This window comes from Bacillus rossius, chromosome 1 (genome assembly GCF_032445375.1).
Source record: "Bacillus rossius redtenbacheri isolate Brsri chromosome 1, Brsri_v3, whole genome shotgun sequence".
Classification (NCBI taxonomy): Eukaryota; Metazoa; Arthropoda; class Insecta; order Phasmatodea; family Bacillidae; genus Bacillus; species Bacillus rossius.
Genome location: NC_086330.1, coordinates 334,501,816 through 334,521,466, shown reverse-complemented (window position 1 = coordinate 334,521,466; position 19,651 = coordinate 334,501,816). Strand labels below are relative to the sequence as shown.

At 36.4% G+C, this 19,651-nt stretch overlaps 1 protein-coding gene across 5 annotated transcripts in view; it reads left to right on the top strand.

Annotated features, from left to right (window-relative positions):
- LOC134528071 (putative uncharacterized protein DDB_G0271606) overlaps positions 1-19,651 on the top strand; it is a 38,671-nt gene that overhangs the window by 4,182 nt on the left and 14,838 nt on the right. For all 5 annotated transcript variants that reach the window (XM_063361294.1, XM_063361295.1, XM_063361292.1 and 2 more), the window contains 4 exons: positions 1,375-1,497; positions 2,745-2,870; positions 7,199-7,318; positions 9,442-9,632. In XM_063361294.1, coding sequence (XP_063217364.1) covers positions 1,384-1,497; positions 2,745-2,870; positions 7,199-7,318; positions 9,442-9,632 — 551 coding nt within the window. In that variant the 5' untranslated portion in view covers positions 1,375-1,383. The remainder of the gene's footprint in view (positions 1-1,374; positions 1,498-2,744; positions 2,871-7,198; positions 7,319-9,441; positions 9,633-19,651) is intronic.

Genomic DNA, 19,651 nt, shown 5'->3' with positions numbered 1-19,651 from the left:
GCCTTTTAAATATGCAGTTAATAAATTTTATTATTTTTTAAAATTTTTTTGCCACCTTAGGGTGATGATTTAGAGCAGACACTTATCGAACACAGTAGTTGTATGTAACAAGTGTAATTGTATTATCAACGGACCTGGACTCATCCGAGGGTAGCAGAGAGCTCCAGAGACATTGTCAGATCTCTAAATTTATAAAATATGGTGTATTTAAATAAGGATTTGTGTTACTCCGTGTAACATAGCTTTAGTTGATATGATTCTGTATTGTTCTTTTCTCACTTATAGCATGATTTTAAATAAGTCTAACTGTCATTGTGTGGCTCTGAGTAACGCAGACTCTGTGTCTTCCAGCCATATTCCTAGTCTTCAACGAGCACTGACCGAGGTAGGACGCACAGGGATTTCAGCTTTGTCTTATCACTTGTCGTGTAGTGCTGTAACTTAAATCCGTGGGCCTACCTCTGGGACGTAGAAGGCATGACGTGATCATTTGTATTCTGCATGCTGGAATGTTAACCACCTAACGCAGCCTGACTCTGTCCAACCACGTGTGTGAGTCGGAGTCCAACTTAAGCCGACTCAGCGCTGTAGGATGTTTCAATCTTTCAAAAGATGTTGCTGGTAAATGTAAAGACGTAACACAAGTAATAAAGAAGTGAATTATAATCTACGTGTGATTACTTATTCCGAACGAGGCATGGGACGCTGTATAGCCCACAACTGCTGAATCTAAAGTGTGTCCGACGCCATATGAGCGAGCCATGTCTTTGTGCAGGCAACAGTACGAGGGAAATCATGTCTAGCACCCACACTGACAATGTCATGCCTTGAGCGAGGTTCACAGCAGAGTCCGTGTGCCCTTTCACACGGTTGTGTCCATGCGGATGTACGGTAGATTCACTCACTCGCTAGACCCCAATGCCATCTTGGCTTGAAAGACCAAGCAACCATTTGTTTGTTCCTTTGACTTTTGACGTGTCTTTCTCCTGTCTTCTGTGGTGTCACAAAATGCCATATACCTTACCTGTATGTTCTAAAAAAACTGACCACCATTTTACGTTATTGAATTTTTTAGGCTTACATGTTTTTTCAATACATTACTCTGTTTGATAAGTTTTTAGTTAAGTATATGTACTATGCTTGTACAAATATTCAGTAAGACAAAGTAATAATTAGCAAAACAATTTGTTAGTATAAACCATTTTTAATCCTTATTTTAAACTATGCAATTAAATAAGTTCATTTTGTTAATCAATTATCACCTTTTCAATTTTTTAATACTTGGGTACAATTCACACTACTACCATGGATGTGAATAAATGTTTTCAGTTGTTTAGTAACTCTATGATTTTGAGTAGCTCCTGTGGTGTGCAGGTTACAGAGATGGAAGATACCGCACGTGAGAAGATGCGCGATAAGGTGTCTCTCGAACCAGGACCATGTAGTGTCACGTCAGATGCAGCGCAGCCTATTACAGCTGATGAAAAATCTAATGAGGTTAGCTTTGAATGTGATTGTGCATTTGTTTGTCTGTTTATAGCAGATGCTGTTGAAACTAGGAGTACATTTTCTAGAAACATTCTGCTGTGTTATTGAATAAGAATTTATTTTTAATGAACCTTACATTATCAATTTCTTATTTCTCAGAAACTTGTTTCCTTGGAGTTCCTATTTATTCTTCTTCATCCTGAAATTTGGAGCGTTTAATTTTAGGCTTTGCTTGACTGTATGGTTTTAGTAAAAAAAATAAGTTTTCTTTGTTTTAGGTATGTAATTTTTTTGTAACATTTTGTAACATTCAGTAGTTGCTTGAGCTGATGTTGCAACATTAATGAATTATTGTATCATTCACAATATTATTAGTTTTACGAAGAATTTGTTCATATTATAATTATGTAAGTACTGGTAATTGCCCACATAAGTGCATTTTAACTGTTCTCTTTTGAAATAATTTGTGTTTTAACTATTATTTTCTGAATTTAATAATTGCACATAGGCTAAAGTTGGTAGCCACTGACATAGATCACCTTCCTTTTCACAGCAGAGCGATGGATTATTGCTAGCCGGGAGCAACTCATTCGTGCTTCTCACTTCTTCTGAGGCCATTCGACCATTAAACATAAAATAGTGACGAATGAACAAAAAAATGGTTAATTTTTAAATAAACTTCAGCTAAAAAATTGATATTGGCTCATACCATTATCAGTGTCTGTGCAAATATGTAATTTACATGGATTTGTTACTACAAGAGTCTTGACTTGAACTAGTTTTGTGCCTCTTGGCTAAAAGTAAACAAAATTACCCTCTTCTTCTCCGACGTTGGTGACGAGCATAAAATAAAACCAATATCTGTGGCGCGTGTAATGCTCATGACATTGGTCGCCAGCATCGATTCTCTGGTTGGAACTCGCTGCATCGCACATTTTTAAACCCCGGATTAGATGTCGGTAATTTGTTGTGAATTATTTCATTCTTGTCAGAATAATATTAATTTGTTTTAGTTGTAACTATTTTTTATCACTCTAGCCTTAAAATGACTGTGTCTAACTTTTCTAACTTTAATGCAGTGAAGTTTTTAGTTTAGTTTATTGCAACCATTAGATCAAGTTTGCACCAAGATATTGGAGAGGGAACAGACAACTGATGTATTTGTAAATTTGTAAATATAAGTATCATTAGCCTATTTGTTGACACTGCATTTGTGTTTACATTAAATTTTGTTTTTCTAAATTTCATCTGTCTAGGTACTACCAAATAAAGAGCTTGTGGAATGTATGTCAAGGAACACTGCAAACAAAGATGGAGAAGATAAAAGTGTATTGGAACCAACCCAGGCGGTCACGTTTCCAGATGTAAAAAACGTGCTGCAGGTATGTTGTCTTCTGATTAATTACTTTGTGCGGTGGTTGTATTCGCAACTTCTCTTAGTGTCTTATCAGAAACAAGTCGTGGATTCAGGCGGCTAAATCAAAGGGGCTGCAGAATTTAAAAAAATATATATTCATTGATGTGAAGAATTGAATAGTATCTGCAATCAACCATGTCATATGTTCGTCTGAATCTTTTAGCAGTCCCGACAACTGAATAGCAAAATTATTGTGAATGCTTGCAGACCAATGGCAAATAGATTGTAACTTATATTACAAGTGAGATTTTTTTACTTGAAATTTTTTTTTATTAACAGGTTCAGAAAGTTTAATTAAATGGATTATATTTATTGTTTATGTAATGATTATATTGAAATCTCATTACAACATATCTGGGGGGGGGGAAAAAATCTGTGTTTTGAGCACTTAATATTCAAAATTCAATGTATTTAACTGTTAGTAATTGTAAAACACCTTGTAGGGTTATGAAATTAAATACTTCAAATGTTTTTTTAATTGAGGTTCTACTGTAGTTAAATACTGTAAGTGTTTTAATTCATTTGAATACTTTTTTACTTTAAAAAAGAAAATTTTGTTCAAAGATATTTGTCATTTAGAATTCAGACTATTACTTTTATCATTATGTTGATTTAATAAAGTAATTAATGTAATTATTAATAATTGATGCTAAAAACTAAATATTGATTCTTTTTTTTTTCATACCCTTAATTAATACTAATATATAAAAGTGATGTTACTACTGAAATATAATTCATTTTTATTTTTTGCTAAATTCTATAAACAAATTTTTCTTTTTTCCTGTAGTAAATATTGTTTGTGAACATCACCATTGGCAATTTAAATTTTTCTATGCATTAGGTTTTAAATAAAATTAAAATGATGCTCTGCCGGATCAGAGGATGTGGCACTGTTAAAAAATTATTTTTTTTTACTTTACAAATTATCACAAATAAGGACATGGATATGTTATAGGTTGGGTTGTTCTGAAAACCCTTACCTATTTTTGTCACCCATGTTCTTTCATGTATGATCAATGCAGTTGTCAGTACATATTTAGTCGGTTTGCATTTAATAGAAAACAAAGTCCTACTTGATCTATTTTTAGTATCCTTCCACCATGTTTTAACTATTATGTTTTCACGTGATCAGACAAATTTCTTGAAATATGTTGCTCATGGAGAAATTAACTCTCTGACAAATATTATTCCATATAAACTTATGCAGCAAGTTAGTTGTGGAAAAACTGGAAATAAAAATGACATAAAGTGCATATAATTATTCTCTATATTGGTCACCATTATTCATCATTTAGAATTAATTCGGATACACAAGAACATGTGATGTTAACTATACTTGGTATATTGTAATCTGTTGTGTTACTAAGTTCATATACATGCAAATAAAACTGACATGATACATGAAACAATCTTCACAATACGCTAATTCCTTCACACTCAACTCTAGATCATAGTTTGCATGAATTCAATTTAATGTAGTATCTAAAATTGTATAGTGTACTTACAAAAGTTACACAAGGTCAAACAATTATATGTTTTTTATTATATCTATTCCAATCAAATCAAAACTAAATCTGAACACATAAGTCATGTCGTGCACCAGCTAATCACAATCAGAGAACAAAATGAATGAGACAATTAATCTTTACGGTAACATCTGGGCAAAACTAAATAGCAAATTGTAGTGCATGAAATTGTGAAAACAAATTGTGACAACAAAATGTAATATTAAAATTATCATTAATATGTGTCTGTGAATATAGAGAATAATGAATTTTGGATTCTACGTAGATGTATACATAAAATGCTTTACCTTTAAATTAGAACAATACGTACCGACGGTTCTACACAATAAATACCTGTACAATTAATTATCCTTCTCACAGATACTTATGCATATTTGAATTCAATCCGTCAGCATACTACCAGATATGTAAGTCAAATGTTGCAAAACTGGTATTCTTGTAGTACACTACGTACACTGTTTATCACTGCTGCACCTTCTGTTATACCGTAGAACGATGCTCAGTCTTCTAATAAGTGTAGTTTGGTACTATGATCTCCGTATTAGGTCTGGCACTCCTTAAATGACCCTGTGCCTCAAAGAACAGTTTATGTATCACTTATAGACACAATCTGCTATTAAATGTTGTAGTCTTTTATAGTTTGAAAACCACTACCACGGACACCTCTCGATTAGTAGTGCATCCCCCAGAAAGTCTATGTGACGACTGAAGACACAAATTTTGGTGGTCACTGAAGAAAAGTCTATGGAAAGTCAATAAAACTTTAGCATTCGGCTTAACTAACTATACAGCTAGCTATCTTGGTAGTTGCAAACCTTCTAATTAAAAGTTCTAAAGAACAAACTTATAAAATTTCTTTAAAATGCAACTGTTTGCGACATATATAATATCTTCATTATGTACTTACATTAAAAAAAAATAAACATGCAAAGCTGTTGATTTACGAACCTAACTACCAAATATTATAGAGTAATGAAAACCTGAATAAAACCTGAATTACCGTTGTACCTCATTACTCTATGGATTTGAAATTTGTTACAATGTATTAATACAAATATTGCATATCAAGTTACTTGAGTCTATGCTTTTATCACGTAGAACTTAATATATACCTTAATATGAAGCACTTTTGAAATTATATTGAAAATAGTATTTACTGTCCGAAGTGGAAATGAAAAGTTTTCAAACTCGGGTAAACACCCTGGTAGATTGGTAGCCTATTGGGAAGAAATGTTCCTCATATAAAGGTTGTATACGAACTAAAAAGTCATATGTTAGAAACTGGTGGCGTTCAGCACAGTTGTCCCACGATGCAACAGTTCAGTGTTGTTCAGTTCATGCCCGCAGATCGCTAGGATCAAGGCCATGTCATGACGGCATCCGGCAAAAGGATACTGAAAGAAGGCAGAACATTTTATCAGATCAAATTTTTTTTAACCACTTTTTTTAATTTAGTGATATAACAGCTGGCTATTTTTTTTAATGTGTAAATATCTTAGCTCTCGGAAAACAGCATTTGGTAGGAAATTTCGTGAATGGAACGGAAGTCGATTGGAGCGAAAATGTGTAAGCAAGGTGCTGCCATTTTTGGAAGTCTCAGAATTCTAGAAAATATGGTGGATCCACGTTATTCATCTGTATTTATTACCTTTCGCGAAAATGGGGAAATGTACTATGCGTATTGGTATGCCAAACTAAACTTTATAATAGTATAACTATCCTTTAATACTTTGTTACATTTTATACATAGTCATAAAAAGAAATAGTGACAACTTAAAAAAAAGCAACCATTACAATTTTGAGAATCCTTAGTTAACATTGTAATTTAGAGAAGCGCAGCATTCATCATACTGTAGAGAGACAGGAAATTGTTAACCTACATATGTTCAGCACCATGTTGAATAAAATAATTTTGTGATGAATGCAACGTTAAATCTTAAATGTTGTATTAGCCTGTTTAGGTTTGTTTGTAAGAAGTATTTACAGGCTGATTTCTGTCGTTTGAGCAAAAACAAATATACATACATATACTTAGTTTTATAAAACGTGTTTTAAAATGTTTCACGTTAATTTTGTTTTAGTGTATCTATTGGACTGGAACTTTTTGTTTTAAAAATACTTAAAAGATAGTGCTGCATTTGTATCTTTGATGCCATGTTTTTTCCAGCACAATTTTCCTTGCTAATAAAATATAAGTATTACAGTTTCTGCATGCATGCATATTGGACTTTCAACCTGTTAAATTTTCGTTGTGTAATGCGCGCTTATATCATTGCAATTCTGGTGCATACTAAACTTTCACCCTCAACGTGCCTAAAGAAGTGGAAACTCAAAAATGCAGGTGATGATAATTTCAGTCTAGAGAGAATGTCATGTGTTCAGTGCTGAGGCATTTGCATGTGACGCGTTCTGTACTCCTGTTGTTCGACCAGCCCTGAAAAATCGATAGTACCATTTTGTTAGGCTTACAGTTTGGTTTTAAAAAGGGAAAAATATTTTACTGTTTTTTCCCACCCCTAAAATTAATACTTTTTTTTTGTTTTTTTTTTATCATGGTCTGCACTATTTTAAATAATTCTACGTTAATTTTTGTGCCCAAGTTGTGTATAATAAGTTTATTTCCAACATAAGAACACATGAATTTGCTTTTTATATGTTTACCCATCACTGGTGAGTACTGAAAGACTAGCTCACATTTTTTTTATTTCACTGACAATATAGTAGGTTTCCAGATGGTATAGTGTTAGTGTTCTTTCTGTGTTTGTAGATGTCTGCCAAAATGGAGCAGATGGCAGGTTCTTCAACCAGAAGCGGCAGTGAAGAAGATAACAGTTCCACTGGACCAACCCAGGCTCCCGTATTACCAAATATTAAAAGTGAGCTAAAGGTATGTTTATCTATACCTTGGTTTTAGTTTGTTGTTGCGGTATCCAAACTTAATGATTCCAGCTCGTTAAAATACAAGATTAAATTTAAGTTTTCTTTTTGACGTGACATCTAATAAATCGATGAACGCCGGCTGCACGCACAAAAGAGTGTCCCACTACGTATGTCCCACTACGGATGTGCCCTGTTTGCTCATTGTATGCATGCGTGGCATCTCTCTTCATGCTCATTGTACGCATGCGTGGTATATCTCTTCCACTCGATTGGAACAACCATCGATTTGACTTTTCAATCATATTTATGTCGTTTGAATTATTAATATTACGTAATATAACGATCGTCCACCGATTTTCAGCACAATCGGTATGGTTATTTAAAAGTAATGTTGAATATTCAATTACGTTTTGAACCAACAATGGTGTTTTACAGTTACACATAATAATTCAAATTACACCCGGGATCTTTTGCAAAATGTTTTAAAAAATATTGTAACACATAAATAAGTTTGGTTTATTTGGGATGCGTATTTGTTATGAAATTGTGTTATAAAAACGAAATAAGATTATTCCCCTACCGTGAACAAAATTTTTATTGCGAGTATATACCATCTGAAACTATCAATTTTCAAGATCGGCCTTGTGGTCTTGTGGTTAGCGTGCCTAATTTCTGATTCGAAGGTTGTCGGTTCAAATCCCGGCAGCTATGGAATTTTTTTTTGTTCTTGTATAAATAAATACGACGTACGCAACATTTCAAAAGTAATAAATATATTTGAATTAATGAATGCAAATAAAAGTAAATTTATTAATTAAATTTTACATTTCATTTCACTCCTTTGTATCCATACAAAATAGTGATAATTCAATAAAAATGATTTGATTTTATTCATAAATATATGCAGAGGTAGATTTTATCATACAAAAGATAGAAAAATTAAAAAAAAATTCTTCCTCAAACAATATAACATTTTTAATGCCTAAATGGTTTGGTTGCAAAAACCAATAACGGCTCAGTCTCAGGCCGAATATGATATTTCCTTTTCTTCTGGATCAATCATTTCATCTATGTTTTGTTATGACGTCTCGTTAAACTATCGTCCGTAAACCAACTTTGCAGACAACCATTTTTTGAAAAAAAAATTGAATTTTTTTTACACAATGTCATTTTATATACATGCTCTTATCAGGATTAGCAACGTTTGTGAGACTATCTCTTAATTAGAGTTCTTACTGCTTATGTATGTTGATATCATTTAGGGAACCATAATTTAGGAGTTTAATGAAACTAAATTTACCAATTGGTTTGTCTGAACTGTATCACTTGTTCAACTATTTTGCATCAATAACTTAGATGTGATTGGTCATTCAATACATAGGTGAATGTGCACCAAATTAAGAAGTTTGATAGTGATATTTACTGTTGCTGAGTAACATTTGTAAAGTTTGAAATTATGCATACATTGTCACCATAGTATGTTCACATTATTGCATATTTTTTTGTATCAGTCAGTGTTAAGTTTACTATAAATTATTGTCAAGTGAGTTTGAGCTCTGGAAAATTTTGTGGATTTTCATACTACCAATTGTTTGGATAATACATATCTTACAGATTAGAAGTTCCCTAAATTTATGAATCATATTGTTCTTTTTATGCACCTATCATGACTAGGCACAGGGAGAATTCAGCAATCAAGATCTTAGTCTGTATCAATGGTTAATTTGGAGGGTGCAAAAGTAATTCCATCAATTCAAATTCTCTTCAAGAAGGCAATGAACACTGCGATTGCTAGGGTTAAACATTATTTGGCACTCAAAAAGCAACAAATAGATATAATGTTTTAAGTATATATTCAGTAGGACATTTTTTATGAGCCTTGTAATAGAATCACTTTTCTGGAACAGTAGCTCGGCATCCACGTATAAATGCCAGTTACATTTATTCAAAGAAGCAGTATAATTTGTGATACAACAGCTATGATTATGTTTAACTTGGTGTAGAAATAATTAGTATTTGGCAAAATAAAACTGTGTGAAAACTGGGTTGGTGCTGGAGTGTGAGCGCACGGCCTTACGCGCTGTCGATGGACAGAGCCGTGTTTCATCTGGTCACGTGTTGCTCTCGCAGGAACAGCCGGTCGCCGTCTCCGTGCCGTTTGCGTTCGCGGACGCGAGCAACATCCTGTGGCAGCACAGGAAGTCGTCCTCCCCCATGTCGATCCTCCCGGACATCGTGGAGGATGATGCGCAAGACGAGGCTCAGTGCGAGGACTCGGGCGAGCAGTTCGACGTGGTCGACCTCACCGTGGACAGCGAAGAGTAAGCATCTGTAGTTACATCGGTGTGCATTGTGTGTGGAACCTCATTGCAGAGGGCAGTGAAAGTTCTTTTTTAAGCTCTGTGGTACGTCACGTTGGTAATTTGATCCCAATATAGCAGCTTGCCTTCGTATTTTATCTGGTGATTCCGACTGTTGATCTGTGACCTGAGCCGCGAGGCGCCAATGTTTTTTAGTTTGGTAGGAGTTTATCGTTACTGTCGGTTAAGCCTGTTCGAATATGAGTTTTTTGATATGAAGCGAATAGCAAATCTAATGTTTAAAATATTTGCGTAGTTGAATCAGATGATTGCGAATACTGTTCTTTGTGAAGCTGTATTACACTTATTTATAAAATACAGGATTTAAGTAAAAATTAATAATTGTCTAAGGTTTTATAATTTTTGAACTGATTAAGTGATTAAGCAATTGGGTTCTATTTATAACATCATTCAATAAAAATTATAAAATAACCATGCATAATATTATTATTGAGCATTCATAAAAGCAAACAGACTAACATATTTTGATAATTTTTTTAGTAACAAATTTTATTGAAGCAAAACATATACAACACAAAAAAAAAATACTAAATATTTTTACGAACAAATCTTAGGCTTCCAGTGTTTCAAAGCTTTGCAACAAATGTGAATTTTCTAATCAGACTCGAAGCTGTACATCACAACTGAAGCTTCAAATAAAACAAATAGCAAATTTCCTTGCAAAGTGAAATAAAATAGCTTTGATTGATTCGCTTGGCCGTAGCTTCACACAGGCCTACCATCAGTATTCATATCAGTAGTGTTTTCTTGTTTTCTAGTGGTTTAAAGTGCACATTTTGCTTTCTCACAGTTGGTATTACAGTTAAACTTTATCAACATTTGGCAGTGGCTCTGAACATGCTGGCTTGAAGACCTTGCTCTGTCTATCATTTTAATGATCTCTCACTTAAAAGTTAATATTTTCGGATCCCCTATATTAATCATACTAGCTGAAGTACCTGGCATTGCTCGGGCTAGATTCATCATAATATATAGGAACATTACTACAGAATTTCAAGTCTGTTGAACATACACTTGAAATTTTGATTTTAAAATCCCATTGATTGCACAATCTTGGTGCATCAAGGCTACGCATTAGCAAAACCAGGATGCCAATTTTCAGCTGCATTTTGTGGGAAGGCAGGTAATCCCTAGGCTAGACGTGACGGATGCACCAAACTATAGTGTGATACAAATTCACTAATACCATCTATTGACAAAGTTCTAAACTAAACTGTTATTAGAACCTTTAGTTGGCTAGCAGCCGCGAGGTTCACTAAGTGGATGGGTTTCGTCAAGGAGAAGATAGGAAGTTGCCAGACCTTACAATATGACCGTGGAACGACATAGGGAAATTACACAAACTCATTGTTTGAGTGTCTATGACTTACCACGTATAATTTTCTGTTATATAACTGAATTGACCTCTTTTCACTCCCTTAGGGAAGGAATTTCATAATTATATGCACTTTATGTCATTTTATACATTTTGTAATAAAATAGACAAATATATATTTTATTTTTTCCTACCACTTGATGGTTGTGATACTGCATTAGTTATTTTCATGAGATATGTATATATTGTGACGTGACTCCGTCAGACGTCCCGCGTACACCTATACTCAACACAATAAATAACCTATAACATTGGGAGGGGGGGTGGTACTGTAGCTCGTTGGTAGGCATGGTACTCGAGACCAAGTCTTCTCCCTCTACAGGAAGTGTAGGGTATAATTTATGTACTGAAAAGAAACATTATTAATCCATTCAGGCACAGATTTTATTTACTAGACCCGATACTGGCAACAAAATAAACAAACTCTAAAAAGAAAGGTTAACAAATAAAGTAATAACAAATAAGTTAACAAATAGATTCAGGAATAAAAAAAAATACATTAAATACACATTAAAGTGAAGTCAGCCGGCAAACAATTATCGTTACAACAACATGGCCGTTCTCTCGTCGCCGCAGCTCTGCTGAAGAACAGTATACTTCCCAGTTACCACCACATACATGCTTACAACCAGACGTCGATTTTTCCCAAAACAAAAAAATAATAAATAATAGGGATGGAATAATACTACATTATTTCTTAAACGATTAAGTACAGGACGAAGATCGTCCAGCCCGAAGCTTAGTCTCCCTATCCATCACTGCCCTCTGACTGGAGACGGAGAAAAGTTGTTTCAAACCAACGTGGACCCGGCTTCCAGAGAGGTCCCCAGGCAAAAAGCCTCGGCCCCTCCCTGGAAGGAGGTTTTAACTACAAAACTAGGCCACCCCAAACAAAAAAAACCACGAACACCGGGAAAACTTAGCCACCGGGGAAACTGGCTGTCCCCCCTTCCCACAAGGAAAAATGAAAACAAGCGAAGTCGGCTGTTCCTTCTGCGCAGGCGCGAGCGAGTTTCCCCCTCTCCCTCTTGCGCTGCTCGATTGTTTTTTCAGTCTACGTTTCCAAACTCGGACGCAAGATGGCAACACTAATCAGGACAGAGTCCTCGAAACGAGTACACAAAAGCCTCGCGTGGCAGAACAAACAGAACGACAAACAAGAGACTAGCGTAGCGCAGCGGGTTTTTCTGGAACGGGGTGTTGCAACCTCTCAGCGGGCCCTGGCCAGCGACCCGCGAGAATTAGCTAACCACGCAGCCTCGCAAAAGCCCGCGGTGCCTGTAAACTAATGTCGCAGCAACCTATATTTCACTACCCGCGTGTCGAAATCAACCGGCCAAGCCTGGAAACGTGCACGTACACCAACACGTTAACCTAACGAGATACAAAAGTAAAATAAATTTAAGAAAAAAAAGTAATGAAATTTTCAGACCGCGACATTACTCCGGTCTACAAGGGCTTGTGCCCCACAAGCCATACAAAAAAACTTCCTGACAATGAATAAAACCAAGGGGCAAAGAATTACAAGTTAAATGCCTACAGCGCACGAAGGTTGGGTATTACCACAACAATAAAATTCAAACTCTAAACTGAAAAAGTTAAACCAATACAGGATGCAATTTTAGTAAATAGCCCAGGAAACAATTCTTTCCTGTAAGAATCGATGGTGGCTGGCACATCGTAAAACTACTCGTACGACATACAACTAGGAGAGGCATGAACCGTGGACAGATCAGCCCTAGTTAAAGCTGGAGAGAAGAGTCCTTGAAGTGTGATCTGCAGCTCACACCCAGGATCCAGCCTTCAGAGCAGTTATGCCCTCAGCCTGCCTTCCTTGCAGCATGCCATCGGGGATGTCTCCCCAGTGAAACTGAACAAACATTTCAACACCAGTATCAGATTCTCACCAAAGAACATACACTACACTTTCAAGCCTATTTCAACAAGTAAATGAGGGGGGGGGGGCTTCATTTTTAACGTCATATCAAAACATTATGTTAAACAATTAACAACAAAAAAAAATAAAATTCAAACTATTCCATTAAGTAAAACTGTGAAGTAACCCTATTGAATAATTATCACAGTTACTGAGTAGCAAATAATATCCACCTCACATTTCATCTTTATCAGTTCCATAAACAGTATAACTAACCAAGGATGAGTACAGGGGCATGTTATTCTCCGACAACAACAACAAAGATGATCATAAATATGTCAATAAAATGAAACAAATACAGCTAAATTAAAATGGGAGCTTGGCCTCCAAGATAAAAAGGAATGGACTATACAAGTCAGGAAAACAAAGGATAAACATCAGGAAAGGAACCGGAAATGTCCATAGGGTTGGGTGAAGTCCAAGATCTTCAAAACACGCCTCTGCAGCTACAAGCTACAGAACAGAGAAAAAAAAATAGCATTGTCACTGGTTGGCCGAGAGTAACTAATTTCTTCATTCGGCACAAGTCGACGAAAGCGAGCCCCATGCTGATCATCAGTTTCTTCATTCTTTTAAGACAAAGAGTTCACATACACACAGAAACTGAATTGAAAGGGGCTCCCACAGTATAACTCCTCATGAGTTATAAGCAGCCCACCACACAACAGGGGAGGAAACAGTAGTCCATCTCCCACACAAGTTCAATGGCTGCACAACACATGGTCCTCAGTCAGGAGGACATACATGACGAAGGAAAGTTCTTCACATAGCTTACGTAATTGTTGGAGTCTCTGGATGTGGTACATTGATGCACTGTCTCTTCTTCATGAAAGAAAGAGAAAACGTAAACACTTGTTGCTAACAACTCTGCCTCACTTGAGTCTGTGGAAAATGAATTACACTGTCTTTAGAGGCACAAGAGCACACAGGTTTGGACAGGGGAGGGGATAGACCAGGAACAAGGTATCCCTACCCAGGTTAAATCAAAGTCGAGCGTAAACAAATAATTTAAAAAAAATTAACCCTAGGTTAATAATTGCTTGGACCCCTAGATTCATCCTCGATTGATGTTTTTTTTTTTTATATATTCTTTAAACAAAAAAGAAAAACCTCTGAACTGAACAGTTAATTACAAAAACATTATAAATCCTAACCACAAAAGTGTTTAACAACTATGTGCCCTCAATGGGGTGAACAAATCAAACATAACCAACAGTTCTGTAAAATTAATCACACAGGGTGAAGTAAACATGAAATTCCTCACCTGACTCACTAACCAACTTAGATTTTAATCGACAATCCTCAGAAAATTTCTCACGTAAGTTAAAGGTTTCACTTGTAGTTGCAACATCAGTCTGTACAGTAGGTGAAATTTCCTCAGTTTTCCGTAATTTCCACTTGAGTGACAACCATTTCCATAGCAGAAAAAGAATCATACACATTATGACACCAAGTATAAATACAGTTATGCTTATCTCCATTGTTAACATGACATTTTCACTAAAAGCTGATACGCGGGGTAAGGTACCAATCCCCACTAGATAAGGGTTTCTTACAACAATTAGTAATAAAGTACCACCAATCACAAATAAAGAAATACTTTGTAAATGTTTTAACAAAAAGCTTACAACTTCCACCGGGTCTCGCAGCTGTAATTCTTCGGGCCTCGCAAAGGAACGTGAAACGACCAAATTCAAGTGAGGAATAACAGAAGGCCAATCCTCGTATAAACAATCTTCTAATGAAGGAAAAACTGTGTGTGAAGATGCTGTTAAAGGTAAAATCTTTAATTTTTTTAATTTTGACCAAGCAGCTGGAATCACATGAATCATTTGGAATTTAGCTTTAGAAAGAAAATCACACGGATAAAGTTCATTAATTTTAAGCTCATCATTCATGTACAAGTGACAATCGCAAGGGACCTCAATGTCCACAGCGCCAGGTCGATCCGCAGCAGCTAAAAACAAGGTTTGGTTCTTATTCACTAAACATTGTACTTCTAGTTTACCAACAGGGTTAGTTAGAAAATACCATTCAGGACCAGCCTGCGTAATCATGAGGTGGGTTCCCGAATGGCATCTGTAAGCACACAGTTCACCAAGTTTCTCTGCAGTCACTCCCTGAAATAAAGCTTTAGGACATAGAGAACTTCCCATGGCATCACCTGAAAATCTGGGAACAAAACATACACTGTCTTCGAAGGGACGACAATCCAACAAATTTCTACCCTGAATGGTCACCAGTTGCTCATTATTTACTGCTAAAAAGTTGGGCTCGTGCTCCAAGTGGCAAGTGTTATTTTTCCAGCGGAAAGGTACCGCAACAAACTGAAATAGTTTCCAATTGGAATTAACATGAACAATAGGTATCTTAAGTTTGACATACAAGTTCTCCTGATAAATGTGACAGCGACAAATAGGCAAATGAAAATACTTTTGTACTTGGGCAACACTAATAGTTAAACGATTCTAAACAAAGATGGGTACAGGTTAACTATTTGAAAAGTCTTAAAAAAAAAATTATTAAACATACCCACAGACACAAACCTCAATACCAAAACTAAATAATTTTACCAATAATCTCATCAATCAAAATTTAAATTATTCTGACGGTCTGACCTCTGGCACCTGGTTCACGAATGACTCCAACTTGAAATCAATGACTATCAACATGCTTCTAACTTTTTCGAAGTAACAAAATCCAATAGATGCCTAACATCCACCTCCTGTGGACACACCTTGTGGGACTCTAACCCAACAACAACAAAAAAAATTCTCAGCTGCAGGATTGGCTCGACCAATCATCCCTGTGGTGCCAATTCCCTGGCCCACCACTTCTACACCTCCGTGCCTCTTACATTGGTAGCCACCCCTACTTCAAAAGGACACAACATTCCCCAGGCTCATTCAGCATTTACTAAGGGTCGCCTACCCTGCGAACCCAGTCACAACCAGGGCCTCCATGCCCTCACGCTACAGCCCATTCCTCCAGGGTCTGTATTACATTACTCTCTATAGTTTCCTACACTGGCATCATCAACAAATAAATTTTGTTAACACAGTAACTACTCAATCGAACCAGGGCCATAGCCAAAATCAACAAAAATTATGTCTGTTACTTTTAACCATTATTTACTATTTAACTTGCTCTTTTAGAAAAATTAAACTCCTGATTCAACAATCATAAAATTAGACTGCCCAAAAAAAAAAAAATACTTTTCTTTATTCACTTAAAATCTACCTGTTATTAATAAACCACGAAAGCTGAAATAAAAATTGCATTAAACATCCTAGACAAAAATTAAAAAAAGAATTAATGAACATGATAAGAAAAATAAAAACACTTTCACCTTAACATCTGCTATGCTGTAGGCAGCAAACAGCTGGTTGGTCTCGTCTGGTGGAAACAGCAACACCTCGAAACAACAGCTACTGGTGGTGCCATCAGGTTCACTCTGATGTGCCGCCAGCAACACCATGCTCAGTCTTCTTAGTCATGAAGTCAGTCACAGGTCACCACTGAACTGAGCACTGTAACACTACTTTCACAAAACCGATAAGAATCAAACACAAACAAAACAACTCATTAAAATAAAAAATTTCCTCTGTATCACAAAGCCAAATACAAATTTTTGTGTAATTAAAATAAAATTGTAAATAAATAAAAATGCTTTATTACTTGTGTCAACAAATGTATAAGGGACATCGTATTAAAAAAAAACTTATTAAAATTTTACTTATGTTGAGAGAACAAATTAAAACATTACATTCCAAGTAGAATAAACAAAATAAATTCAAAAATGCTCTATCATAACTGTCACCACTCACTCTATTATTTAACTTTATAACTTAAAATACTTTACTCAAAAACAAATTTAAAAAAAATTAACTCACTTCCCTTATCATTAACACAATAAACTTTCTCATAAATTAATTCATTAAAATTCAATTTAATACGTAGGCAGGTACACTAACTCACTCTCCAACAATGATTCACATTTCCCTACTTCCTAACATTAAGAACAATTCCTTAACTTAACCCAGGTAATTTACCTCCAGAGCAACCAAAAATTTCGCTGTAGTGCCTATCTCCTATAGGCTCACTACACAGGGGACTCTAACCCCACCAACAAAATTTCTTGAAGTGGTACCCTTATCCCATACGGGATAGCCACTTCGGTACTACCATGGGGAACTCCTGCCCCAAACTACTAACATCTCAGGGTTCTCCCGACCCTTAACCAGTAGCCAGCCCATCTCCTATGGGTCTGCGCTACAGTCCCTACTCTCCCAGGGACACCTCAAATTGTTCCAGCTCAGCTCCACTGGCTGGACAATAACAACAACTCTTATCTCAAAGACAACACAAATTATACCTTACTGTTCCCCTGGAGTTCATTCCCTCAACCCATACACAAATAAACAAACCTCACACTTTTCTTATAGCTAATCCATTCTACTGTGTACCTCCTACAATTTAAAACGCAAAGTAAAAAAAATTAATTATTATCAAAACAAAAATAATTATAATGAAAAATAAATAACTTCTTTAAAATTTTTACTCTCAACATTACTAATAACGCACATAAACCAAATCATTAAAAAAAAATAACTGTGAAACTCTTATCTGTGTCCTTGGAAGACCAGCCGGCCGGTAAACACCGGGCCGGAACGAGCCTTGCCGCGCCGTGCCGAGCCGTGTCGCGCCAGGCCGTCCGCCGCTCAAGGTCAGCGCACAGCTGACTGTCGCGCCCCTCACCGCTCCATGACACATGACTTTCCACGTCCGCAACAAGCACTGTCTACAACATTACTTAACACAAGTTTTAACATTGTTCCTAAACCAAAACTCCACACAAACTCTTAGATTCTTAACCGAAATTTAATTATGATAATTTTCAAAATTAATTAAATAATCATTAAACCGGCATTAGAATTTACGTAATTAAAACTTAATAAAACCTAATAGATGACCTGAACGACCCAATGACTGACTGACTGACTCACTGACTTAACTTAACTAAACCAAAAACTTTTTATTCATAAAATTTAAACAAAACAACCGTAACGTTATAACTAAAAATACGTGGAGCAGCAAAACGCAACACATTTGCTGCGTGCCTCCACACGACACTGCTTCCACTGCTCTGGAATAAAACATGATTAAATTTGAAAGAAAAAGAGAAGAAAAAAAAATAACGCACAAACAACCCTACAAGAGACTACCCAGCGCCTCCACCACTTGTGACGTGACTCCGTCAGACGTCCCGCGTACACCTATACTCAACACAATAAATAACCTATAACATTGGGAGGGGGGGTGGTACTGTAGCTCGTTGGTAGGCATGGTACTCGAGACCAAGTCTTCTCCCTCTACAGGAAGTGTAGGGTATAATTTATGTACTGAAAAGAAACATTATTAATCCATTCAGGCACAGATTTTATTTACTAGACCCGATACTGGCAACAAAATAAACAAACTCTAAAAGAAAGGTTAACAAATAAAGTAATAACAAATAAGTTAACAAATAGATTCAGGAATAAAAAAAAATACATTAAATACACATTAAAGTGAAGTCAGCCGGCAAACAATTATCGTTACAACAACATGGCCGTTCTCTCGTCGCCGCAGCTCCGCTGAAGAACAGTATACTTCCCAGTTACCACCACATACATGCTTACAACCAGACGTCGATTTTTCCCAAAACAAAAAAATAATAAATAATAGGGATGGAATAATACTACATTATTTCTTAAACGATTAAGTACAGGACGAAGATCGTCCAGCCCGAAGCTTAGTCTCCCTATCCATCACTGCCCTCTGACTGGAGACGGAGAAAAGTTGTTTCAAACCAACGTGGACCCGGCTTCCAGAGAGGTCCCCAGGCAAAAAGCCTCGGCCCCTCCCTGGAAGGAGGTTTTAACTACAAAACTAGGCCACCCCAAACAAAAAAAACCACGAACACCGGGAAAACTTAGCCACCGGGGAAACTAGCTGTCCCCCCTTCCCACAAGGAAAAATGAAAACAAGCGAAGTCGGCTGTTCCTTCTGCGCAGGCGCGAGCGAGTTTCCCCCTCTCCCTCTTGCGCTGCTCGATTGTTTTTTCAGTCTACGTTTCCAAACTCGGACGCAAGATGGCAACACTAATCAGGACAGAGTCCTCGAAACGAGTACACAAAAGCCTCGCGTGGCAGAACAAACAGAACGACAAACAAGAGACTAGCGTAGCGCAGCGGGTTTTTCTGGAACGGGGTGTTGCAACCTCTCAGCGGGCCCTGGCCAGCGACCCGCGAGAATTAGCTAACCACGCAGCCTCGCAAAAGCCCGCGGTGCCTGTAAACTAATGTCGCAGCAACCTATATTTCACTACCCGCGTGTCGAAATCAACCGGCCGAGCCTGGAAACGCGCACGTACACCAACACGTTAACCTAACGAGATACAAAAGTAAAATAAATTTAAGAAAAAAAAGTAATGAAATTTTCAGACCGCAACAATATTTATACAAAAATGAATGCACCAGAGTACTTTAGGATGAAAAGGAATCAGACCGTCAATGGCAGGTACTACAGCTATGTAGACTGAAATAATTGTAAGTGTATCATTTGTGATTAATTTTAATCAATGTCTTTGGAATGTCATTTTTTTAT